The following is a 26,211-nucleotide window of genomic DNA, read 5'->3' on the forward strand; positions in this document are numbered from 1 at the left end:
TAGAGCATTCAGTGCAATATTAGACTGTACTATTTGATTATAGTAAAAAAAAATTGACATTTGCATAAATATATACTACTAGTATCATGTACCACACTACTACCATACATAGCAATAGCAATAGCAATAGCAATAGCAATAGCAATAGCATTGTATCATACATGATGCAATCACCCTATAAATTAGTGATGCCTTTCTCAATCCAACTCATAACGCCTATTCTCCTCCCTTTTAATGGAATTCATCATGACTTCTATACATCATAACATCACACTATTTAAACATGTATATTTACATATTTTAGTTTTATTTTATATTTAAGTCGGATGGATGGACAGAGTAAACTTTATTCTAAATCAACTTTATTTCTAACTTGGAGATGGGGTTTGCAATCCATATCCATATCTTGATTTTTATAAATAAGAGAAATATATGATGTTTATTCCACCAACATTTCGAATTTCAAGAGTATGTGGACCATTAGTAATACTACTCCATTTTTCTATTTTCACTGTTACCGTTACTTTAAATTAAATCAAGTACGATTAGGTCGTGCTAATTTCTCACACAAAGAGCCCTTGTTAAAAATAAAAAAAATCACGCATTAAATTATTTACTTTTGGATGACCAAGTTAATGTTGATGAGTGTTTGATATGTTAGAAATAAGTGAAATATGTAAAGTTGCTTCTTGTTTGGTACATTAAATTGTACTCTATTTTGTGTTTAAATTTTTATTGAACAAAATTAATTTTACAACTAATCATAATATACTGATAAAAAATATTACTCCATGAGATATACCACAATTCAACGTATGTTAAAATAAACCAATAAAACCATAAAATCAGCGTGGACTCTTTTAGACCGGGAATCCAACACAAGACATGATGATAACATAACTTGCAAATCAAACAATAAATAAATCCATAATATATTTCTATAAATACGTCCACCAAAAAGATTAAAAAAAGGAATATTATTATTAGCCATCTCTATTTCTAATGTTATGAAATGGTCAAACTGAAGTAACATACTCTAGTAATTAATGAAAGACCATGAGAATAAATGTTGTTAATTGTTACCCTAATGTAAATGTATCATTCTCATTTCTCACCACAACCTTGACATTGGAAGAGAAATAACTACAATCAAACAACTGCAAAATACAAACAAAAATAACACTACTATAATATAAATGTCTCATTCTCTGTGTGGAGTAGTATTAGATATTGGGATCGCAACAGGTCAGGTACACACCAATTTTTTCATTTATTTAGGCCACCCGCAACACGTCCCGCGGGTGGCTCGTATCTCGTCCCGCCGAGACGAGACGGCGGCGAGACGCTTTGCAGCGCCCCGTCTCGTCCCGGTCTCGCCGAGACACCCGTCCCACCGAGACGTCTCCGGGCTGGCTCGCCACTCGCCACGTGGCGCCCACTCGCCGGCCCGCGAGTGGGCTTCGTCACCCTGACGCAATAAATATTTTTTAAAAAAATATTGAATTTAATAATAAAAAAAGAAAACAGTAATATTACCGTTTTTTCCGACCGTATTTTTTTATTTTATTTTTTTTACTCTATAAATACTCATATTTCATCCTCATTACACACAAAAACACACATCTATTCTTCCCAAATCATCTCCATTTTCTCTCCAATTTTCATCTAACCTCTCCAATTTTCATCACAAAATATCCGGCGACGGAAACGAGGGCGGCTCCGGCGGGTTTGACATTAACGCGTTTGGCGACTGGGGGCATGTACAATGTCTTGGGTGGTTCCGGTTCCGGTTCGTCGACGTCGGGCACCTAGGGCTCGTCGAAGCCAGCGGGGTACCAACCACCCCATTTTGATGTTGATGCATACGCTCGTCCCTCCGCCCCGAGGTATTCGCAGGGATTATCCCAAATTCGGGAGGATTATCTGGATGAACCCACTCCGGAAGGAGGACGAGGCGGTGGAAGCTCCAGGGCATTCGACGCCGAGGAGGAAGAGATGGAGGCAACCGAGGAGGGGGAGGATGTAGGCTGGCATCCGTATAGCCGCAATGACACGATGGTTGTGTACAACGCCTGGATCAGCGTCTCGTACGATCCCATCGTCGGGAATCAACAAACCCGGAAGTGCTTCTGGGAAAAGGTCATCGAGACCTACAACGAGATTAAGCCGAAGGGATCCCGCCGCCGCACATTGAAGATGCTCCGCGCTCACTTTGACCGAGTCGACAGAGAGGTCAAAAAATTCTGCGGCATCTACAAGAACGAAACGGCTCATTACCAAAGCGGAGCCACGGGAGTCGACATTCTGGGATCGGCTTTGCGAGTCTATTTCGACGACACCGGCAAAGAATTCAGACATGTCGATGTTTGGGAGGCCGTCAAAGACGAATAAAGGTGGGCCGGCGGTGTCTAGTCCAGCACGGGCTCGACCTCGAAGCGCACGAAGGGCGGCCAATGCTCGTCTAGTGGGGGCGGTTCAGGCAGCGCCGCACAAGAGGTTGCCTCGCAGGAGGTTGAGGGCACGGCGGACGATGCAAGGGGTCCTCCCGTGGGTGCCGTCGACCGCAAGGGACCAAGGCGGCTAGAGGGAGGAGGGGCCGAGGCGAATCAAGCCAGGCGGGCTCCCAAGGGCCGCCCTCCTCCTTAATGTCCATGTACTTCACCGCCAAGATGGCGGACACTTCCCGCATGACGCCTGCCCAATTTCAAGCCCATCATGTCGGCATTGTGTATCTGGCGGGACAACTTGGTATTCCGCCTCCCTCGGGAAATGATTCGCCGGCGGAGTAGTTTTTATAATTTCTATATAATTGTATTTTAAATTATGTCTTTTTTATTTATTTCGCCACGAATTTAATTATGTTTTTTTTATGATTTTAAGTTGTAATTTTATTTTATTTAATGAAGTGTGTTTTTATTAATTGAATTTGTTGGAAATAAAAATAAAAAATGAAATTGAATGAATAGTTAAGGGATGAGATGGTTAAGAGACGGATAAGAGATGAAGGGTTGCAAGTTCTGTCTCTTAGTTAAGAGATAGAGTGAAAAGTACAGTGGGGCCCATGAATAGTTAAGAGATGAGACGATTAATAGACAGATAAGAGACAGCGTTGTGGATGGTCTTATAATTTATCCACACGAATCTTCATTTTTATTAGAGTTTGACCAATATGGTTATCCATAAGATGCTAAATTAACTGACATTCCTAATTTGTCACGAAAAAACTTGCAAAATAAATTCAGGAAAAAAACACTTTATTAGAGATGGCTACCTGCGAAAATCTAGTTATATTGCCGCCCCTAAATAGTCATAACAAAACTTACAAAATAAATTCAGGAAACTATACCTTGAAACTGAAAGCTCTACTTTAGATTGTGGAAAAGTATTAAAAATTGAATATACCGAATATAATTCCTGAACATTTAATTAAAAGAATAGTGGGCCACCACCAAAGACACAAGACAATAGATACTATATTCTTGAGGCCATCCACAATGGCGCCTAGCCGAGCCCCGGCACTAGGCGGTTCGCTAGGCGAACCATTGTAACCGCCGAGCCGGTTTCTGAAAAAAAAAATCACCTAGAGCTAGGCGATGTGTGGGCGCTGGGCGATCCGCTCAGCGCCATTGCAGGCTCCGGATCGCCGAGCGCATCACCTAGCGGATTTTTTAATTTTTTTTTATTTAATGTTTTTGATCGCCCAGCGCCATTGCAGGCTCCGGATCGCCGAGCGCATCACCTAGCGGATTTTTTAATTTTTTTTATTTAATGTTTTTTTTATGAAACTCATTCTTGGTTGTTTCTCTTTTATAGAGACATCCGTGAATGTTTTATGTTCCACTTTCGATGTGGGACAAACTCATTCTTGGTTGTTTCTCTTTTATAGAGACATCCTTGAATGCTTTATGTTCCACTTTCGATGTGGGACAAACTCATTCTTGGTTGTTTCTCTTTTATAGAGACATCCTTGAATGTTTTATATTCCACTTTCGATGTGGGACAAACTCATTAATGAGGATGTTGTAATGTTATTTTAATTTTAATGAATTGTGTTTTTTTAATTAATGTACTTTTTAAAATTTTAATATTATTATTGAATTTTCCCGTATCTGTGTCGTAAATTTAATTCTGTATTTTGTGTGATTGTTGATTATTTGTTTTATATAATTTTGAGTGATGTGGCTGGACTATGGCTAGGCTATGGCTGGGCTATTTACTTGTTTTGATGATGTGACAGGATGATTTTTAGTGTTGATGACGTGGCAGAAGGAGTTTGTGGCTAGGCTATGGTTAGATTATTGCTGGGCTATTCCGATTTGGATGGCATGATATATTGATATGCTCGATTATCAAATCCGAATATTACTCTTCACGTACAAAAAGTTAAGACTAGTAGTAAAATTTTCAGAAGCTGTCTGTGTGTTATATCAAAATCAAATGCTTCTATTGTGAGGAGATAGAAATAACCATATTCCAAAATTTTTAAAATCCAACTAATGACTGTATTAAACTTTGAGTTTTCTGATTCTTCAACAAAACAAAACATTCATCAATTCCCAAGTTTCTCCATTAACAGAAACAGATAATCTCTCTACCTCACTTGCTCTCCACTTTCCTTTCCCCTAGGGTTTGGGTTCCTCTTCTAGGGTTTTGTACCAACATAATGTTAATTTTGTCTACTCCACTTTAGTCTTTAATGGAAAAGTGTTAGAAATTGGCAAAGAAAAAAACCGCATTTTGTTTTTCAAGGAAAAGTAAATTTCGAATAAACTTATATCGAAGGAATTATTTTTTTACTTTCCCTATATTGTGTTCTCTAAGAGCTGAGATTTGGAGGTAGAGCTGGATCAATGAGATTCTGAAATCGGCATAAATGATAGTTATTGTAGTGACGTCTTAAGCTCAAGGAGAGGTAAAGATCCATGTTGTCACCTCTCTATGAAAGTCTGATGAAATTTAATTTCGTCTAGAACCCAAAAAGGTAAAACAGAGCAGGAGAATTGTGTCTGCAAACATGCATTTTGCTAAGCTTGATGACTCTCCGATGTTCCGTAAGCAGGTTGGTGTTCTTTTCTTTCTTACACTCGTTTTTTCGAATTTTCTTTTGTTTGTTTGCTGCAATTAAGCTTATTGAGTTAGTATTGGAGAATCTGAGACTGTTACTAAAATCCTTTTTATTTTTTCTTGATGATGATTGGTTTAATTGTTTTCCACCTTTTCTGGCTGTTCAAAGCTGAAATCATGGTTAGTTTGCCCTGGATTTCCTGCTTTTCTGATAATAGATCACTATCCCATTTGGCTGTGTGATTTTAGTTGTCCTTGTTAGATTATGTTTGAACCGATTAATCCAATCTTTGCAAGCTTTGATCCTCTGAATTTAACAGAACTTTTGGTAAACATGATTAGGTTTAGCTCATGTCTCAAAATTGAAAAATGCTGGGTTTTTTTTGTGCTTAATTTCCTCCCCTCAGTACCTGACATCGTAAAGTGACAGTAGTCTGCATTCAATTTTCTCAAACATTGATAACCTATCCAAATATACAAGCATGTGCTACTCCTTTAGTTCCGTCCTTTGCCTTTTGGACTTCAATATCTGTTAGTCTTCATTTGAAGAAAGTAAGGAAGTCCTGGAACTGTGACATTTTCTTGTTTCCCTTATCTTTCTTTAGGCTCAACATATTATGTTCCTTAAGAGTTTGTGCGTGTCTGATGATGCCAAGAGTTATTTTTCCCTGACATTTAACAAAATAATGGGACTTCCATCAGAATCTAAGCTACGTTGAACTCTTCACATTCAAAGATATACTAGAAATATTTTGATGGCATACTCATTTCAGAGAAAGCAAAGATGATCCTATTTTTAAGACTTTGCTAAGTCTCTGATACTGTCAGAGCTTATGTGTTACTCCAGTAAATTTGAGCTCATTCTGTTGTAAATTACGAGTTGTACTTACTTCTCAGATATGTCATACTTAGTTGTATAAATTTGATTTCATTCCTTCTACATTTTCTTCTTGGTGTTCGTCGATATTTTCCCAATGGTGGTTCTGATACTCTGCTTCTCTATAAACAGATACAGACTTTGGAGGAAAGTGCTGACTCCTTGGGGGAAAGATGTTTGAAGTTTTGCAAAGGATGTCGAAGATACACGTGAGACCAGTATTGTTATGCTTTATTTTCTGTGGTCATGATGTTTTCATCCCCTCTGATATTTCTTGGTTTTTATGGTACTGCATGTTAGCACTATTTGGTTTTGACCTCAAATTCAGTATGTACTATCTACAATTTTTCTTATTACTAAGTAGAAATGAGTATGCTTGCTTCTCTTATATATGTCGTTTCACTGCATCAATGCTTAGTGGTGCCTAAGACTCAAACCAAAACTGTTATAAGCTATTGCCTAATTTGTGCTGATACTGAGTGGTGTAATAATTCACACAATAACCACAGACAATGTATGCCCTGCTTAAATGTCATCTTCAAAATGTAGAAAAAAAAACTTTTTATTAGCTGGTACTCCCTCCGTCCCAAGAGTGACACGTTTTCCCTTTTTGGTGGTCACACTAAAAGTGACACATTTCCTAAAATGGAAAAACAACATCTCTACTTTTTTCTATCTCTTACTCCCTTTGTCCCATTTAAGATGTCCACTTTTTCCTTTTAGTTTGTCCCACTCAAGATGTCCGGTTTCTATATTTGGAAATAAATTCCCCCCCCCCCCCTCTCTCCCCTCTCTCCTCATTAAAATATTTAACTACTTTTTTCTCTCTACTTACTCCACCTAGCAACTCCTCCTAAAATCTCGTGCCACTCAAGAATGTGGACATCTTGAGTGGGACGGAGGGAGTACAAGTTATCAGTTGAAGCTACTTTGACGGTAGTCTTTCTTAGTGAAGGAGAGTCATTTCTCTTGCATTGTAGTGATTCTTCTTTTTGAAAATTAAGAGCTAAGGAGAGTCATTTCTCTTACATAGTAGTGATTCTTCTTTTTGAAAATTCAGAGCTAACTTATCAATCTGGAGCAAGGTGCTCCAAAGTTCTAGTGAGCTTCGAACTATTCCTTCAGTTTCTTATTAAACTACACTTGCTTGTTCTTTTATATTTTTCTATGTGATAATGTGGAGTCTATTTCAAAAGTTTGAAGCATCTTTTTCTTTTTGCAGTGAAGGACTCGGTGAGGGATATGATGGAGACATAGCTTTCGCCAGTGCACTGGAAACCTTTGGTGGAGGCCATAATGACCCTATTAGTGTTGCCTTTGGAGGTATGAATGAATGTTCTATAAATTTACGTGTTGCGATCCAGTAAATGTCATGCATAAATATTTATCTTTATCAACAGCACTGGAAATTCATGCTCAAGTGTCAAATTTCAATCCATTGGAATAGTCCTATGATTGACCTTTTTTTTCTAACTGCGTGATCTAGAAAATCTTAGCCATTCTAATATTTGTTTAACTGATCTAATGAAATGTTATCTACTACCTCCGTCCCGCATTAACTGTCACATTTGCTTTTCGGCACTCATTTTATAAAAATGATAATAAATAGTTAAAGTCGAGAAATAGTAAAATAAGAGGGAGAATAAGGTAGAGAAGAGTCTTCTTTACATTATTCTCTCTCTTAATTTACCATTTTTTGATTCTAACTATTTATTATCATTTTCGCAAAATGAGTGCAGAAAAGTAAATGTGACAGTTAATGCGGGACGGATGTAGTACTTTCCATACCTCAACATCGTACCGCATGCTATTCACCTAAAGAATATATTGTCTTATGGTTCTTAGCATAGCAAATATTTTCTCGATCTTTACAGACCAAGTGCTTTTTTATTTTGTTTGATCTTGTTCCACAATATATTTTCACTCTATTATTGATAAAATCTCCTATTTATTGTCATGGCACTGAGCTTCTATCAGTCGATTGATTAAAATTGCTATTAATTTATAATTCTTCTACTTGTAGGTCCTGTTATGACAAAATTCACTATTGCATTGAGGGAAATTGGGACATACAAAGAAGTTCTTAGATCTCAGGTATGCACTTATGAGTTTGCTCTGTACCTGTACTTTGTTGTTTATAGCTGATAACCGTGAGGAAAAATGTGTCTTATCGGTCTCATGAAACTAGTTGGGGACTTGAGCTGTACTTCACCTGTAACTTTGACACACATTGTCATATCAACTATTATGGACGCATTTCCTTGATAGGGATATTGTAGTTGATTGTGAAACAAAGATGCTTCCTTGATAAGGATATTGTATTAAGCTTTTCTGCGTTTTGCTTGTACAGGTTGAACACTTGCTAAATGATCGATTGCTGCAGTTTGTAAATTTAGATTTGCATGATGTCAAGGTACCCTTTGCCTTTTGACTCTTTTAGATTTAATTCGTCTTCTGATGCAATATTTATAGAAAAACTACGGAATTTGTTATTTGCTTGTTGGGCATTTAGGCCATCTCTCATTGGCGATCAATACATAAAATTTCTGGAGTACTAGTTGAATGAATTCTAGTATTCTTCATTAGGCCCCAAATCTCCCACCGCCTTCCTTCCAAAACTTAGATTCAGTATTCTATGCATCCAATCTATGTTCTAGGTCTGGAATTATTTATTATTCTCATCATCATCTTATTGAGCTACCCCCTATCCCCATGCAATTATTGGACTCATATCTCATTCTGCAATTGACATGTCTACCGAAAGTGTATTCTGCTGTTATAGTTTTTGATAACTTCCCTAATAGATTTTAGCATGCAGGAGGCACGCAAACGCTTTGACAAGGCTAGTCTTCTTTATGACCAGGTAATGTTCCATACCATATTGATTCTCATGTAGTGTCCAGTGCCTTTCTCCTGAAGTGCAGCCATGAAGGTCCTTGATAACATTCATAATGTGCCAGATAGAGTCGTTATAATGAGCATGGGATGAGTACAACTATATCAAGTGCTAAAACACCATAACCATTGCTTCAGTACTCTAGGGTTGTCAGTTTCTTCTCTAAGAAACTTCATGAAGTTGTACACTTTCCACGAGTAGGCTAAATGGATTTGCTTTTCCTTTTAGCATCAGATTAGCCAATATGCTGGGGCCAAGATATTTCAATAAGTTTAAATATTGGTGGGGTGTATATTATGATTGACTTCGTCGGCAACATGAGTAAATTTTGTTAGTAAATCTGTTATAGTTCTACAGGCTCGTGAGAAGTTTTTGTCATTACGAAAAGGCACAAGAAGTGATGTAGCAACTGTCCTGGAGGAGGTAAACCTTCAAACTTGTCGCTATGATGCAAAATCTTGAAGTCCATATAATACCCTTAACCACATGCATAATAACATTGTCTCTTGGATGTATCCAGGAGCTCCATTATGCTCGGTCAACTTTTGAACAGGCGCGATTTAATCTGGTTTGTGATTCATTACTGTTTTAATTATTTCAAAGTCGAATTAAGGTTCTCAAATGTTAGTTTATGCTTAATTTTATTCTTTCCGCCCAGCTCACTGCTCTTTCAAATGTTGAAGCAAAGAAAAGGTTTGAGTTCTTAGAAGCAGTTAGTGAAACAATGGCTTCTCATCTGCGCTATTTCAAACAGGTAGAACTTAAGTGTGAAGTGGTCGAATATCTTAATCTCGTGTTGCTGTCCTTTCCAACTCCTTAATTCTTTGTTTTGTGTAGGGATATGAGCTGTTGCATCAGATGGAACCATATATTAACCAGGTTTGCCTTACTTTTGATTTCTTTTGGTTGTTGAACTAGTTGAGAATACAACTTATGATGATTATTTGTGATTCCCAAAGTTATTCCTTTTCATAAATCCTTAATAATAATAATACTCAGCAACATTATGTTTTCATGCTAATTAGTTCATTAGTATTTTGGACACACTATATGAGTTCTATAATATTGAGAAATATTATGATGATTAATATTTGGTACAGGTCTCAACTTATGCAAAACAGTCAAAAGAGAGATCCAACTATGAGCAAGCAGCTCTTAATGAGAGAATGCAAGAATATAAACGCCAGATTGATCGAGAGAGCCGGTGGTCCTCAAATGGTTCAAAGGGATCTCCGAATGGAGATGGAATCCAAGCCATTGGAAGGAGTTCGCATAAGATGATAGAGGCTGTCATGCAATCTGCTGCAAGAGGAAAGGTTAAAGAGCTTTGACGTTAAAATGACCAACTGATTTCCTTTCTCTAGCTTATTGTTTTATATTTTATTTTGTTATTTGTCTGCCTCCTGAAGCTTGGAATCTCATTCAGGTCCAAACAATTAGACAGGGTTACCTTTCGAAGCGATCCTCAAACCTGAGGGGTGATTGGAAAAGAAGGTTCTTTGTCCTTGATAGCCGGGGTATGCTGTACTATTATCGCAAAAGAAGCAGCAAACCTTCTGTGAGTAGATACTTGAATTAAACACTTCTGTAAAAATAAGATGCTGCTTTTCTCTAGAAATCCAGTCCTTTTAATCCCATGAGATGTCATTATCTGCAGGGCTCAGGCACTCAACTTGCTAATCAAAGAAATAGTTCGGAATTGGGTTCTGGATTGCTAAGTCGTTGGTTGTCTTCTCATTATCATGGTGGGGTACACGATGAGAAATCTGTTGCTCATCATACAGTAAACTTGTTGACTTCAACAATAAAAGTTGATGCCGACCAATCAGATTTAAGATTCTGCTTCAGAATAATATCCCCAACAAAGAACTATACACTCCAGGTCTGTTTTCTTACTGTTATATAGTTTGTAGCCTCTTTACCTCTCAAGCATTCTATTATTTCAATTTTCATAAATTATTCCTTTTGCTTGTCAGGCAGAGAGTGCCCTGGATCAAATGGATTGGATTGAGAAAATAACAGGGGTGATAGCCTCATTGTTGAGTTCTCAGACTCCTGATAGGGTAACTTTTCTGAGATGTTATACACTAATAATCTGTAATTAGTAAAATTCTGATGATTGAAGGTTTCCCGTCGTTTATTCAGTGTTTACCCACTAGTCCAATGGGAAGTGGACATCATCGGTCCACTAGTGAGAGTAGTTCATTTGAAAGTGCCGACTTTGATCATGGAGCAATTGAGGAGTACACATCAGAGCGATTTAACTCGTTACAGATAGACCGTCCTCTGAGAAACTCACAACAGCAAAGAACTGGTGTAAAAACCGAGAAGCCAATTTATGTACTGCGAAAAGTCTGTGGTAATGACAAATGTGCTGATTGTGGTGCTTCTGAACCAGATTGGGCATCCTTGAATCTTGGCATTCTTGTATGCATTGAATGCTCTGGTGTTCACCGTAATCTTGGTGTGCACATATCTAAGGTATAGGCTACATAATTTTACTAGGCTTAGCACTAGGAGTCTAGGACACCAATCTAGCAGAAGCCAATTTAATTGCCTACCCTATATTTAGGATCTTAATTAAAACTGCTCACCTATAGCTTTCATAATCTCTTGAAGGAAATGTATACTGGATTTTTTGTTGTGTTCAACACATACTTTTGCTCTAAAGTATGAGTTAACATGCAATTCCATTCTTGCTCCTCCTTGCAGGTCAGGTCACTAACTCTCGATGTTAAGGTCTGGGAGCCGTCTGTTTTAAATCTATTTCAGTCTCTGGGAAACACCTTTGCAAATTCAATATGGGAGGAATTACTGCAGTCAAAGGGTGTCTTCCAAGTCGATCTTGGTCCGACAGGGTAATGCTTATTTTAACATAATAAATTATGTGCTTTGGCGAGCTGCTTTTGGTATAAATATGCGCATCATTACTTATTTATTCCTTTGTTTTCTGTAGATTGTACCAGAGTAATAAGCCACAAATGCTTTACTTCAGCAAGCCCATTCCCGCAGATTCAATTTCTACAAAGGAGAAATTTATTCATGCGAAGGTAATTTCTTATCAATCTCTTATTTTTTATTGAGTATCTCGTTATCTCTCATCTTATATATGAGCTGCTTCTGCTTCCACTGGCACAGTATGCGGATAAATTTTTTGTTCAGAAGGCCATGGACCACCAGCCTCTAGCACAGCAGATGTGGGATGCTGTCCGTGCCAATGATAAGAAGGCTGTCTATGGGCTCATTGTCAACTCAGGAATAGATATAAATGCTATTTATGGGCAAGGAGCTAGTAGCTCGTCTCTCACCCTTGCCAAGGTAATGCTGTTGCAAGAGCAGACTGCTCATGATCCGTACTCTGATTGCTTGGAAGCTGGGATGTTGCATGATACGTTTCCAAGTTCCATAAACCCAGCGTGTACAAGCAAAGACAACAGTTCTGTTGAGGATCTCGACGGATGGTCCTTGCTTCACCTTGCTTGTGAAACTGCGGATATAGGAATGATAGAGCTTCTTCTGCAATATGGTGCAAACATAAATGCCACTGATTCCAGGTCACACACACCCCTTCACCGGTGTATCATTAAAGGCAAAGCAGCATTAGCAAAGCTTCTCCTAACAAGGTAACAAGTCATTTGAATGAGGCATAATGCTTCTGCTCTAATTAAATTCTAATTGTGATTAAAACACCTTATCTTGAGTTTAATATTGTGTATTGATAAACCTGATTGAGAGATGGAGGAGCTTAATTGCCTTAAAAAATTGTGTATGGATAGTTAGTTCTCTTTCACTGACTAATCTGTTCATTTCAGAGGAGCTGATCCACGAGCTGTTGACTACCAAGGAAGATCCTCACTCCAGCTTGCTGTAGAATATAGTTTTGATGACACTGAGGTCCTTGCGATTCTGTCGGAATCACATGGATGATGATCTAAATCAAGGAAATAAGCAAGATATCTCTTAAGGAGTGAAGCAGGAATGGTGGTGATTGGGGGCGTTGGGAGTCAGTCTACTGTAATTATGTGTTGCTTTCTCATAGATGGAGAACGCCATTCATGAATCCCGGGTTTCTGCGCAGGTAGCATATGCTTGTACATCGATCCTGAGGTTAATTTTGCCATTATGATTACTGGTGTAATATATAATGTTGGTTGAGTAATTATTAATTAAAGTGGTGGGTTGTTGAGGGGGATTTTGGTGTGTTGGTGTGTGTTTTGTACATGCTAGTTAGGATGGTGAGTTTTTTGTGTCGTGTCATAACTTTTTGTGTATACTCTGCCAGGAATTTGAACAGGAGTTTTGCCTTGTCAATTTCTCTTGCCTTCACTCCTTTTGTATTAGGTGGTGCATGTAATTTTGATGGTCCCTTTTTACAATATTTATTTATTTAATTCATTTTGGGGGTTCTTCAAGATGTTCATAGTAAGAATGAAGGTTTATACGTAAAAAAGAGAGTTGTGCATGGAAATAGTTATTTGACCTTTTTGAGGAAAACTAACCAACGGACTTGACATATAAAATAAAATAAAATATTGCTGAAATTCAGATTTAAGACTATTTATTACTACTATAAGAAATACATTCCCCCATTATTCCATCTCAAATTGGTGCTGGCCTTTAGTTTATAGAAATATGAAACATTAGTAGTTGTAAAAATGGTAGGAATATGTAATGACTGATGAGAAAGAAAATGATTATGGATTTATGGTATCTTGATAAAGTGGTTTGTGCATAAATTGCAGGGAAATGGAGGGTGGAGATAGCGCACAAGATTCGATGATGTTATGCTTTCGGCAATCAATTTATTAAAGAATAATCGTAAAATTAGACAACTGAGATGAATAAGATGCTTTTATAAAACAAAAAAAGTACTCCCTCCCTCCGTCCCAATCAGGGGCGGATACAGAAATTTTACTCTGGGGATACAAAAATTGTACGGCAAATAATCACATCACCTATTAAAAATAAAATAATACTCACTATAAATAAATCCGCACACTCAATTTAGTTGAGTCATATTCCTTTTTAAGATGTCCCGACTTAGTAAAGTCGTTTTATTAGCAGAGAAACAAAACATATAGTCACTCTTAACTCTACTTTATTCTCTTTTTTATTTTATTTTATCTTCATTTATTTTGTATAACACAAATTTTTAATATTTATGCCCAAAAGAAACGCTTTAATTAAATTAGGACGAAGAGAGTAGTAGTGTAACCAAATTAACAAGCTATATTTGTAAAAAATACTACTATATCCACAAAAGAAAATAATAAAAAATAAAGTACTATAAAAATATACACACATACTAGAATTATTTTAAAACAATCATACTAAGCCATGAAAAATATTATTGAAATACAAATTAAATTGCAAACTATCACATAAGAATATAATTCAGCTAAAAGAAAAATACTATAAACTGCAGTAGTGCTACCGCTAATTGGAAAGAAAATGGCAGAATCGAACACGAGTTCAAAGGAAGGCAAGTGGAGCGTTCAACCACTGGACCACTAAGACTATTGTTTATTCCTACTACAATTATATATTAAGACAACCAAATATTGGGGTACAGTTGTACCCCTTGCTAGTTGCTCCCATGTGGCTCCGCCACTAATCCCAAATAAGTTAATATAAAATTTTTGGGCAAGGAAATTAAGAAATTGTATTGATAATTGAAGAAATGAATAAAGTAAGAAAGATATAGAAAGAGTAAAGTATGTGATGAAAAAAAGTAAGAGTGGTTGGATGTTCTATTTTTAGTCAAAAAAGTAAATAACTTAATTTAGTTGGAATATCCTAAAAAAATATGACTAAACTTAGTTGACGGAGAGAGTAGATTAGAATCGTATACTAAATTTCTAGCTGAGATACCGGCTAATGTTACATTCGTGGCCCCTTTGCCTAAACAAAAAAAGATAATGTAAATCGACTCTATAATGTAGCATTCAAAAATGCACTTCTTTAGAAAATTCTAGAAACCATATTACTACATTTATGAATCAAATGATGCGATTCAATTTAATTGCTACAAGTATGTACTTACTCCATCCATCTCTAAAAGTTTGTCACACTTCTTTTGTGCACTCTGTTTATAAAAATAATATACTCCCATTTTGTCCTTGAAAATTTGTCATATTTCATTTTTTTACTCGTTTTGAAAAAATAATAATAAATAGTTAAAGTCGAGTGATGATAAAGTAAGAGGGAGAATAGTGTAGAAAAGACCCTCATTTACGTTATTATCTCTCTTACTTTATCATCTCTCCACTTTAGTTATTTCTTATCATTTTTCTAAAATGAGTGTAGAAAATGAAATGTAACAAATTTTCAGGGACGGATGGAGTAATAAATAGTTAGGATGGAGAGAGTGTAAAGTAAGAGAGAGAATAATTTAGTTAAGACTTTTTTTTATATTATTCTCTTTTACTTTACCCTCCCTCCACTTTAACTATTATTTTTACAAAACGAATACAGAGAAGAAGTGTGACAACCCTTCAGAGACGAAGGGAGTATATCGTTTAAGAAAGTTTTGTTGTAGATAATTATTTTCTTGGGCCTTAGTTGACGGACAACGGTGAAGAAATAGGAGGTTGCATGTATTTTTATTGAGTTATTTGTCCGTAAATGCATGAATTTTCTACATCTTTTGATTTTTCCATAGTTCTTTAATATTTGAATCTAAATAGATGAATTTTGAGTTTTTCTGTTTTTTTTTTCAAAAAATAGTTTTTCCTTTATATTGAAGCTGACGTGGGAAAAACGACAAGTATTAAAACAACATCATTTGAATAAAGAAGGGTAATTTGTTTGAAAATACACGAATTTTTAAGATTTTCTATAATTTCTCTCGGACTTTGAGAATTTTCAGAATTTCCTCCGAACTTTTAAAATTTTCTAATTTTTTCTCTAACCATAAATTTTTTTCTAAAACCATGAATCGTCAAACACCTTTTGAATTCAGACATGAGTATTAGTTTATATTCACAAAATTCATAGAGTGAAGCTTTTTAAATAATAGTAATTCATTAAATTGTTTATAACACGTCATTTAAATAAAGAAAATTGTTGATCAAAATAAAGTATATATGCAAATCCTTACATATTCATATTAAATCACAAAAAAAGTAGTAGTTTATAAAAATGAAAATAATCATTATTCTAATCGAATGCAATTTGAAAGACAAAAATCGCAAATATCTCAGTTCGTAACATCTCTTAAAACATGTTAATTTTTCAAGACATTACACTCCACATAGTTCAATAAAATTAAAAAAATATTTATCGTCAAATAATAAAAAAATACAATTTAGAAAAAAAGGTAAAATTAGAGCAATCTACACAATAATTTTATTTTGATTTAAATTGTTCATTGGGGAAAAAAAATCTCACAGTTAGGGCAACGTATTTTCTTAAATTGCTTAAATTGTCCTATTGATTTTCCACCTTTCACCAGGCAGATAGTAATACGTCAAGTGTACTCCACATTAGTTTTAATTTGACCCGAAATGTTTGTCGGGAGAAAATCAGAAAAATTCAAATATCATATATTTACATTTAAAAGTTGTGGTCAGGGAAAAAAGGTGAATGTTCTTGTATATATATATACATACAAAACTCATTTTTATTTTAGAGGTGTTTGCTTTGATTTTCCAAATTTTTGCTAAATTCGGATTTTATATCACTTTTAAGATCTGCCAATAAATCATTAAATTATTTATTTATTTATTTCAATCATAAAGTATTGCATATAAAGTACATCAGGGCAATGCATTTTCTTTTCTTAAAATTGTAGGTTATTACTTATATTTATGTAACAAGTACAAGTGAATACAATAATGACATTATCCATATATTTCCCTTTTTGTCGTCGGCGTACAGGTCCAATGCCTATTATTCGCATTTTAGTGTATATTGTGCATACAAATTTCAAATATGTACTATTACTAGAAAACTTCATTACTATGATTACCTACACTTTCTTATTACTACTATTATCTGGAATTTTAAATTACAATAAATAACAGTAGTACTAGTACTAATTTTTATGGCAACACTACATACAAATTTCAATAAGTGAAAATGGGTTTAACAAGAGCCCCAAGACACAGCAAATCAGAGTAATTTAATCTATGGGTGTTATTAGAATAGTGTTAATCTTTTTAGCAGAAAAGAGGCTAAGAGTATCAGCAGTGGCAGACGTCATTGCGGAATTCCCACCGGCGTGCGGAAATTCCGTGGCGGACGTCCGCCATTGTGCGTGGCATGCATGGATACGGAATTCCGTCGAGGAATTCGCAGTTCCATAGCGTTCCGCTAAATTCCGCGGAGAATTCCGTGCGGACGTCCGCGCGGAATTCTCGTTTATTGAATTAAATGTTTTTTTTAATTTCTATAAATACATCACGTTGAACTTCATTTCATTCGCACCACTTGTATTAACAAGTTTCTCTCTCTCTAAATTTCTTTAATATATCCGTAATGGCCGGTAGTGGTAGTGGTGGTGATGGGCATTATGAACACATGATGCGACTGATTCACGCACGTGTGCGGGAGGCCGCGGAGAGGGAGGAACAAGCGGCCTCGGCGCCGGCTGTGCCTCGACCCATCCATCGTCGCACTATAGTACCCCGAGAGGCCGAGACCACCTCGTTGGCCACCATAGGTTGTGCGCGGATTACTTTGCACCGGAGCCACGGTTTGGGGAGAACCTATTCCGGCGGCGGTTTAGGATGCATCGTCCGCTCTTTCTGCGTATCGTGGGCACTTTGGAGCGTCGATACAGGTATTTCAGGGTGCGGGAGGATGCGGCTGGTAAACCCGACCGCACGCCGATTCAGAAGTGCACTGCCGCAATCAAACAACTGGCATACGGAGGCGCGACCGATATGTTCGACGAGTACCTCCACATCGGCGAGACGACTGCCCGAGAGTGCCTGAAGTATTTTTGTCAGGGCGTTAGGGAGATATTCGGGGATAGGTATCTTCAGAAGCCTACCCCCGAAGATTGTCAGGCTTTGCTGGATATGCACGGGAATAAACAAGGGTTTCCGGGGATGTTAGGCAACATAGATTGTATGCACTGGGAATGGAAGAACTGCCCCGCTGCCTGGAAAGAGATGTACACTACTGGTTTCAAGGCCAAGAATCCCACGATGATCCTTGAGGCGGTAGCTGACTACCGGTTGTGGATTTGGCATGACTATTTTGGAGTAGCCGGGTCGAACAATGACATCAACGCCTTCCAGTCGTCGCCCCTTTTCAACGACCAGTGCATGGGCGTCGGTCCGGCCGTCAACTTTGTCGCCAACGGCAACCAACACAACATGGGCTATTATTTGGTGGATGAGATATACCATATGTGGCCCGTCTTTGTGAAGTCGATCAGATGCCCAACAGATGAAAAGAAGATATATTTTGCGGGTCGCCAGGAGGCAGCGCTCAAGGATGTTGAGTGGGCATTTGGTGTGCTCCAGGCTCGATGGGCGGCAGTGAAGGGTCCAACACGGCTGTGGTACATTGACAGCATCGCCGACATCATGTACGCATGTATTATCATGCACAACATGATTGTCAAAAATGAAGGTCCAGCACTGACTGATTGGGCCAATGATGATGTTGATGCTGCGGATCCAAGCCACGGCGTGGCCACTAGCAATGTATGCATGAGGATACCCCATGACGAAGTTGATCGAGTCCGTGCATTTGCCGACATGCGCCAAAAACAAGCCCATGTTCAACTCCATAACGATATTATTGAAGAAGTATGGCAGCGGAAGGTCGTCGTTTATATAGTTTTAAATTATTGAAATATATATTTTTAATTTGGTGAAATGTATTTTTTATGTTTTTGATGCAATTCATGTATGAATGTTTTGGGTTTGAAATGTTGTTCGTAAATCCTGTCTTTTGAAATATGGGTTTTGCTTTTCCTTTTCGCAGTTTTCACCATTTTTAACACTATCTCACACTCCACTTCTCTCAGGCGCAGTTTGAATTTGAAGATCAAGGTGGGTGCAAAAAAGATGGAATCTGTGATGTAATCAATCATTCACCTCCTCCTTCATTCTCAACATTTCCCCTCACACCACCTTTGATTTTATCGTATTCCGCATCCCATTTTCGCTTAAAGTTTCAGTCTTTTGCCATTTGGGGCTCCAAGATTCCTCTAGAAACTGCTGAGAAATTGGTGGCCTGATGTGACTTTCTTCACCTTTTATTGGGGAAATGTAGTTTGCTTTTCCATTCTCTCTCTCCTCTCCTCTCCATACTGCTTAGCCCTTGGAATCTTGTGTTTGAGACATGGTAGGAACTCATGCTTATCTAGGATTCTTTATTTCATGAGAGGTTTAGCTTTCATATTTTAGCTAGCTCATAACTATATTTCCATGGAGAAGAAAAGACAGGAACTTGGTGCAAGCAAGGCACTGAAGATGGTTGTGTTGGTAGCTTTTTGTCTGAACATAGTTTCTGCTGAATGCGCAGATAGGCTCAGCAAGAACTTCTCTGGCGAGCATCCGCCGCCGCCCAGCCTCAAGAGTAGGCTTAGGAGGATTTTCTTGAGCATAGCATTAGGGAGTGTGACAGGATTGATTGGTGCCCTTCTCTTAGCTTTGCTGTTTAGGCACTTTGTGAAATATGTGAATAGAGCTCCAATTCTCAAAGGCCCTCTGCTGTTTTCACCTAGAATATCTGTTAGGACACTTAGATCAGCCCTCTCGAACAGCTCCGAGCTTTTGAGCTCGAGCCCGTCTGGAAGATACTACAAGGCCGTGCTAGACAACGGCCTTGTAGTAGCAGTCAAGAGGCTCGAGCCCGACTGTGGGGCCGGGGCTAGGGGCAAGGCCTTGAGGAAAAAGATACACAAGGAACTCGAGGTTCTTGCTAGTTTGAGGCATAGGAATTTGATGAGTTTGAGGTCTTATGTGTGTGAATCTAGTGGATACTCATTAGTGTACGATTTTGCCCCGGCTGGAAGCCTTGAAGATGCAATGAGGAGTGTGAGGGAGAATCAGTTGGAGCTCAAGTGGGAGTCTCGGCTTCGAATTGGTGTTGGTATAGTGAAAGGGTTGTATTATCTTCATTTCACTTGTGATCCTAGAAGGTTGCATTACAACTTGAAGCCTTCGAATGTCATGTTGAACTCACAGTTCGACCCTAGGCTGGGCGATTCCGGATTAGCTACCGTCCTTCCTGATTTCAGACGAGCAGCATCGGGGTACAATGCTCCCGAGTGTTTTCAGAATTGTAGGTATGAAGCAATGCTTACATGTTACCGCAGTAATTAATAGTACTACTTGCTTGTCCTTCAATTTAGACTAATGTTTAGTGACATATTTAGTGTGATTGATTGCTTCATGTTTGATGAATGATCTATTGTGCTTGGTTGATGATTATGCATCTAGAAAAAGTTTGATTAAGAAGAGAACTTATCTCCTTTGGTCATGTGAAAAAGTTATAGAATCTGCAGACAGCTGAAAGTGCATTAAGCTTTATGCAAAAGCTGTGTAAAGCATAAAATAAAAGTATATTTGTGTTGATTATCATCATATAAAGTTGATATTCACTTTGGTAGAAACTAAATAGTAAGAAATCCATTGCTTGAACTACTATTATTTTTTGGAAATGAAATTGTAACTTAGTATTTGGTACTGATTGAAGGTATACAGATAAAAGTGATGTCTTCAGCTTTGGGGTCATATTAGGTGTTCTATTAACCGGTAGGGACCCGCTGGACCTGTTCTTTGGCGAAGCAGCGAGCGGGGGGAGCTTAGGGCAGTGGCTCCGGCAGCTGCAGCAAGCCGGTGAGGGGCGGGAGGCGCTAGACAAGAGCATTCTAGGAGAAGAAGTGGAAGAGGAGGAGATGCTGATGGCTGTTAGAATTGCGGTTGTGTGCCTATCAGACTTGCCTGCTGATCGCCCCTCAACGGATGAGCTCGTCTCCATGCTGACTCAGCTGAACAGTTTCTGAAGCGCGTTGAGAGAAGAAGCTTTTGGTTGTTCCCACGGCTTCCACAGCACGAGAGCGTGCATAGGTTTGCCGTGGGAGCAACCACTGAGCTCCGCCTTCTTCGAGCTGCAGTGTGACAGCTGCGGTGGTGTGTTTCATGCTTGAGTGAGGTTGGTGTAGTGAAGAAATTGATGTGATGGAGTAGGGAGGCATTTGCTCATGGTGATGGGGATGATTTTGTTTGCTCTGTTTTTTTTTGGAAGAGGTCATTTCACATTTTCACCGCTTTTCAACATATGTTAATGAATGTTAATTGTCTTCTAACTTCTTTTTGGAAAATTACACAAATTATGTGCTTAAAAATAGAAACGGCGATTAAAATTAAAACATAGATAGAGTTGATGATATTTTTGTGATATGCGTCTAAATTAGTGCGTATTATTCATTTCTATCAAGAATTTAATACAAGGGGTTCTTAACTTTCTTTTTGCAATTTAACCCAATTTTGTTTTTAACTAGAGTAATTTCATTCGTCCATTTTCTAGTTTTTGCGAGATGATGATACACGATTCAATTTTTGAAAATGGTACTCCATTTGTTCACAATACGTTAGGGCATGAATAACGCGGAGGGCAGGGCCGCAAATCGCGAGTCCCGTCCCGTCCCACGCGATGGAGGAGGATGCGGCACGGCCCAGGCCGGTCCCGGGGCCGCATTTGCGGCCCGGTGACGGTCCCGCGGCCCGGCCTAGCGGCGATGGAGCTTCCGGTTTGTTGTGGGCCGGGACGCTACTGTTCACGGATTTTTGAATTTTTGGAAGAGGAAGAAGAGGGAGGGGGAGAGGGGCGAGATCCAATCATCACTTTTTTTAATATTTTTATTTTTTTTTTGCACTTTTTTTAATTTTCTAATTTTTTTATAATTTTTAATTTATAATTTATTATTTTTGTATTAAAATGAATTTCTCGTGTTATAATTGCTCAACGTATTCTATTTTACGAGTAAAATAAGTTGGAGTTGTGAATAGTGTCATTTATTAGTTGCGGCCCGGGTTGGGTCCTGCAGGGTTAGAGCAGTTGTGGGCCGGGACTCAAATTTAGGGGAATAATGACGTGGAGAGAACTTGGGGCCGAAAATGGGGACGGGGTTATTCATGCTCTTATGCTAGTAAGTTATTAACCCTTGTTTATTGCAACTTCAAAGTGGATATAGAATTCAACTTAGTGATGGAGTCAATATTTTGAATTCACATCACAATGATTTGAGAATATTTAAAGGAAAAACTGATATGATGGGTGGTAGTAGTGGTGTTGGTTAATATGTTGGCCTCTTGGCACTGCATAGATTTGACATTTTGACCAGCCTTTTACTGAATTCATCATCTACCGGGAAAGAAAATTTAAAATTTTTCTTACCAAACAGAGAATATTAAAATCGAAATAGTAATATCATTTCAAAGAAATTGATAAACAATTTACTCCAATGACTGATAAATTAATGAATGACAAATTTTGATCGCCCTATTCACTTTTATGAAAACAAATACAGTAGAGTCTTGCTTATGCAAATATAGACCTCGCATAACACTGGGCAAACAATATTATTGATAGTATAAGCCATTTTCAAATACAAACTAGCAGTAATCAATGGTAAGTGGTCTTAAACAAGGACCGGGCCCCCCTTTGGAATCTTATCGTCCTGATCCAACTGGATTTAGGACTATACAAAGTTTGTCTCACTCAATTTCTCAAATAAAAACACAGAGCTTACTATCAATTATTAGTATTAAGAAGAAGATATCATTCTCATGATTTTGAAATGGCACCTTGTGTAAAGTGTAAGCCAGCCCATCACCAAGAGTTTAGAATCAAGTAATTACAGAGAATCCCAGATACATATATTTTCTTCTTTGGGGACACTAAAATTGTAAACATAATGCCATATAAAACTAAAATTCCAAGGTATTATGATGCAACTTAGGAAATTGTCCTAGTGTGATGATCAGTCTCCTGAACGAGTCCCTCTAGAACCAAATATTGGAGCGATATAGAGTACTTAGCAGAAGATGTTAGCTTTGCATTCGGCGTGGTTGAATAGCTTTTCCTCACAACAAACGACCCCGCTCCAACCCCTTCTTCAACACAAAACAAAGAGGCCTATTACTATGACACCAAACTAACCATATGTAATGCAACGAAAAATCCAACTTGAATTGGAATTTACCTTTGATAGTGTAAATGCAAGACGCCCATCTCTTGTAAATGTAGAGCAGCCTCGGGGTGTCGCCTTTGTGAGTGTCCGACAACACAATCTCACAACGACTGCTTTTACTGCCACGGTGACAATGTCATGCTTCGATATAACTAATTATAACAGATTGAATTGGAATGAACATATGAAGAAGAAGAAAAATTGCACACTTGGCATGGCTGATTGCATTTCGACAGAGTGCTAGCACTCGGATCATTGCCAGCTCTCTTCCTCTAGGGTTGTTGTATTTCTCTTGGCAATTCCTTTTGACAAATGGAACAAATCACGAGCATTGAGAAAATGATCTAGAGAATTTGTCATAGTACTGCGTAAGAAATGCAAAATTATGAAGGAATCATCATGTAACCTCTCAACGAAGAAATGCCCGAAATCGTCGACAATAATTGAGGTCGGAAATGTAGGATGCAAATGAAAAGCAGCAAAGTAGCGCTTGATCCCTTCATCATCATCCACATACCTTTCAATAAACAAGTGCAAATTGTAGAAGTTATCACTAGTCAAAGATGAAGAGAGGCGCGAATTCGACTCACTTGATTTGAATTCTGCGGGAAATCTCGGAAGATGGATCAACACCCTGGGATGATATGTAACATAAAAGTTGGGTTTGATGAGGAATAAAAAGAAAAAGAGAGAAACGAGTGGAAGATTGGGGAAACCTGAGAGAGGAAGGGTGGGGTGGTTTCCAGGGTGCGGCGGTGGCACAAGATAACTACGGCATTGCCCTCTGCTGCGGAGTTGAATGCGAACTGGAAAAGCAATGAGGTTTTGCCGCTGCACAAAATTAGAGAGTGAGATAGCAATTGAATTAGGGGTGGACAGAGAGCAAAAGGAAATGATGGTGAAGAAATTACGAGCAAGGCGGCCCAGAGAGAATGGTGATAGCTTCGCTCTCATCCCCAAACTCAAATTTCGTGTTACCTGTCAAGAAAAATCTCTCCACCATTTTTGGTTTACTCTGTTTTCACTCTAAATTCTTTTTTGCTTTCAACTTTTGAACAACCAAAACTAGACTTTTTTTTATTTAATTCTAGCATTTTTGCTGCTGCACTTGTCTGAAACACTAAGAGCATCTCCAATGCTGGCGGACGTCAAATAGCCGTCAAATAGCCTTCACACTGCCACATCATCAGCACTACAATTCTCCTGCCACATCAGCTTGCCACATCAACTGGACATCAAATAGCCATCAAATAGCCTTCACACTACCTATCCACATCACTAATAACAATTATATAATTTAATTTACAATTGTATCAACATACATAATTTAATTTACGAGACAAATACGGAAAATTCGAATAATAATATTAAAATTTAAAAAGTACATTACTTTTAAAAAAAAGTACAACAATTTAAAAAAATTACAAAAAGTAAAAAGTACATTAATTTAAAAAAGTAAAACAAAATCACTCATCGCCGCCGTCCTCGTCTCCGTCGTCGCCCAACGCTTCTTCACTGCCGTCGCCGCCGCCTCCGTCGCCACCTACGCCGCGGCTATTCCCGCCGGTGTCCCTCCTCATCGCCTCCAGTTCTTCACGCTGGCTCTGGAGCAATACGCGAAGAAAATCCTTCACCTCGGGGTCCACCGCCGCTTGGAAGTCGGCTAAGGTCTTCACCATTTGAGCGCGCGTTTGTTGGCGCGCGAAGAATTTGAGCTCCTCGGTAGACCTGCCGAGGGGGGATGCCGAATGGACATCCTGGGAACTCGGTGTGCCCCCCCTCGCAACCTGCTGCGCCCGCCTTTGCCCAACCGGGCGAGGTCGGCGACCGAACGACCGAGGAGTCGGGACCTCCTGGGCCGTCTCGGGGAGGTCTGACGAACCACCGCTGCTGCCGCTATAATCTCCGGTATAGTTCAGTCTCTGCCTCTTCGGCCAGCCAGCGTCGACGCCTGCCCGGAATTTCTCCGACTCGTTGAGCACAACGTAGCAGTTCCAGTAGGTGAACTCATAGTACTTCTTATCCGGATCGGGGTAGGCTCTTTCCGCAATCCTCCTGCAGTCTTCCTCTGTTTGGCCACTGGTCTGCATGCGGAGGGCGTTGGCGTACAAACCCGAAAATCGAGAGACGCCAGCCCTGATTCGGTCCCAGCACTTCCGGACCTCCTCCCCGGTGCACGGTCTCCCTTCAGGGCAAAATGCCCTGTAGGCTGCAGCTATCTTCGCCCACAAGTTGACGATCCTCTGGTTGTTTGAAACGAGAGGATCGTCGCAAACACTCACCCACGCCTTGGCAACCGCAACGTTCTCCGCGTCCGTCCACTTCCTCCGGCCCCGGATTTCGGCGCGGGGCTGCGACGACTCGCCGACCTTCTTCGCCTTGCCCTTCTTCTTACCCCGCCCTACTCCCTGGCTTTGAATGAGAGTTTCAGAAACGTCGTTAATATCAAAACCCAAGTCCGCTAAGGAGAAGGTCTCCGAATACTGTGCATCCGTTGGGGTCGATGTGTGCGAAGAACCGGTGGAAAAATCAAAAGTCGGCCGATAGGCGTTGTCCCCCCCGTGCGTCGCCTGCGACTGTGGAATCATATGTTGCGCCGGTGGCATCATCTGCTGCGCCGGTGGCTGCATGCCGGGTGCCCACCCCGGCATCATCTGCATAGGGGGCTGCATGCCGGGTGCCCACCCCGGAATCATCTGCTGCCACGGGTACACGTTGTAGTACCCGCTCATTGGAGGCCAACCACCTCCCCCAGGAGCCGGGGAAGTATGGGACCCTGCCCCGGGAGTCGGGGGCGTCTGAGACCCTACACCGGGAGCCGGGGGAGTCTGAGACCATCCCCCGGGATTAACTGGAGTACCTTCGTAGTTGTTCTCCATTGCTCGTTATTGATCTTGTACAGAAAGTAAGGTAGAGAGAGAGTACTCGTTAAAACAAGTGGTGCGAATGAAAATGAGGTTCAACGCGCGTATATATTGTGTTTTGCGAAAAAAAAAAAAAAATATTTAAATCCGACGCCGGTTTGGCGCCGATCCGGGAGCCACAATGGCGCCCGTGAGGATCGGCGTGGGAACCGGCGTCAGCGCGGGAATCGGCATGGCGACGCCGATTTTGACGCCGATTTCGCCCACGCCGGTTCCAATGGTTCGGCGTCAAACCGGCGTGGGCGAAAAATCGGCGCTCCGGTGGTGACGCCGACCATTGGAGATGCTCTAA

General features: G+C 39.3%; 4 protein-coding genes across 6 annotated transcripts in view; 3 read left to right on the forward strand and 1 right to left on the reverse strand.

Annotated features, from left to right (window-relative positions):
• LOC121798419 (DEAD-box ATP-dependent RNA helicase 21-like) overlaps positions 1-26,211 on the forward strand; it is a 794,448-nt gene that overhangs the window by 176,779 nt on the left and 591,458 nt on the right. The gene's annotated exons all lie outside the window — the stretch shown is intronic.
• On the forward strand, positions 4,393-13,232 carry LOC121798416 (ADP-ribosylation factor GTPase-activating protein AGD3-like). 2 transcript variants are annotated; one of them, XM_042197414.1, is made up of 19 exons: positions 4,393-5,059; positions 6,074-6,150; positions 7,164-7,264; positions 7,965-8,035; positions 8,292-8,354; positions 8,760-8,804; positions 9,195-9,260; positions 9,358-9,405; positions 9,496-9,591; positions 9,675-9,716; positions 9,938-10,153; positions 10,264-10,395; positions 10,495-10,719; positions 10,814-10,900; positions 10,983-11,318; positions 11,550-11,695; positions 11,794-11,887; positions 11,976-12,460; positions 12,650-13,232. In XM_042197414.1, the coding sequence occupies exons 1-19, from the start codon at positions 5,015-5,017 to the stop codon at positions 12,762-12,764; spliced, it is 2,490 nt and encodes an 829-aa protein (XP_042053348.1). In that variant the 5' UTR covers positions 4,393-5,014; the 3' UTR covers positions 12,765-13,232. The 2 variants fall into 2 exon arrangements, with proteins under 2 accessions (XP_042053348.1, XP_042053349.1); XM_042197415.1 differs by lacking the exon at positions 4,393-5,059 and adding an exon at positions 5,196-5,244.
• Positions 18,732-21,200, forward strand: LOC121798436 (inactive leucine-rich repeat receptor-like protein kinase CORYNE). Its single transcript, XM_042197440.1, has 2 exons — positions 18,732-20,085; positions 20,496-21,200. Exons 1-2 carry the CDS (start codon positions 19,223-19,225, stop codon positions 20,803-20,805), a joined length of 1,173 nt encoding a protein of 390 aa, XP_042053374.1. The 5' UTR covers positions 18,732-19,222; the 3' UTR covers positions 20,806-21,200.
• Positions 22,551-24,091, reverse strand: LOC121798456. Of its 2 annotated transcripts, none has more exons than XM_042197475.1 (7): positions 23,907-24,091; positions 23,712-23,826; positions 23,586-23,629; positions 23,402-23,512; positions 23,205-23,297; positions 23,008-23,114; positions 22,551-22,918 (listed from the first exon to the last, which is right to left on the reverse strand). In XM_042197475.1, exons 1-7 carry the CDS (start codon positions 23,996-23,998, stop codon positions 22,761-22,763), a joined length of 720 nt encoding a protein of 239 aa, XP_042053409.1. In that variant the 5' UTR covers positions 23,999-24,091; the 3' UTR covers positions 22,551-22,760. The 2 variants fall into 2 exon arrangements, with proteins under 2 accessions (XP_042053409.1, XP_042053410.1); XM_042197476.1 differs by having other exon boundaries at positions 22,551-22,915; positions 23,907-24,086.

This window comes from Salvia splendens, chromosome 4 (assembly GCF_004379255.2).
Source record: "Salvia splendens isolate huo1 chromosome 4, SspV2, whole genome shotgun sequence".
Taxonomy (NCBI): domain Eukaryota; kingdom Viridiplantae; phylum Streptophyta; class Magnoliopsida; order Lamiales; family Lamiaceae; genus Salvia; species Salvia splendens.

Bases quoted from the DNA above. Each gene is read 5' to 3' on its own strand.
- LOC121798456 (XM_042197475.1), bottom strand. From the start codon at position 23,998: ATGGTGGAGAGATTTTTCTTGACAGGTAACACGAAATTTGAGTTTGGG. The intron at 23,630-23,711 runs GTTTCCCCAATC...ATATCATCCCAG, and splicing joins CCCCACCCTTCCTCTCTCAG to GGTGTTGATCCATCTTCCGA. The intron at 22,919-23,007 runs GTAAATTCCAAT...TTTGTGTTGAAG, and splicing joins TTGCATTTACACTATCAAAG to AAGGGGTTGGAGCGGGGTCG.
- LOC121798416 (XM_042197414.1), top strand. From the start codon at position 5,015: ATGCATTTTGCTAAGCTTGATGACTCTCCGATGTTCCGTAAGCAG. The intron at 8,036-8,291 runs GTATGCACTTAT...TTGCTTGTACAG, and splicing joins AAGAAGTTCTTAGATCTCAG to GTTGAACACTTGCTAAATGA. The intron at 10,396-10,494 runs GTGAGTAGATAC...CATTATCTGCAG, and splicing joins AAAGAAGCAGCAAACCTTCT to GGCTCAGGCACTCAACTTGC.
- LOC121798436 (XM_042197440.1), top strand. From the start codon at position 19,223: ATGGAGAAGAAAAGACAGGAACTTGGTGCAAGCAAGGCACTGAAGATG. The intron at 20,086-20,495 runs GTATGAAGCAAT...TACTGATTGAAG, and splicing joins GAGTGTTTTCAGAATTGTAG to GTATACAGATAAAAGTGATG.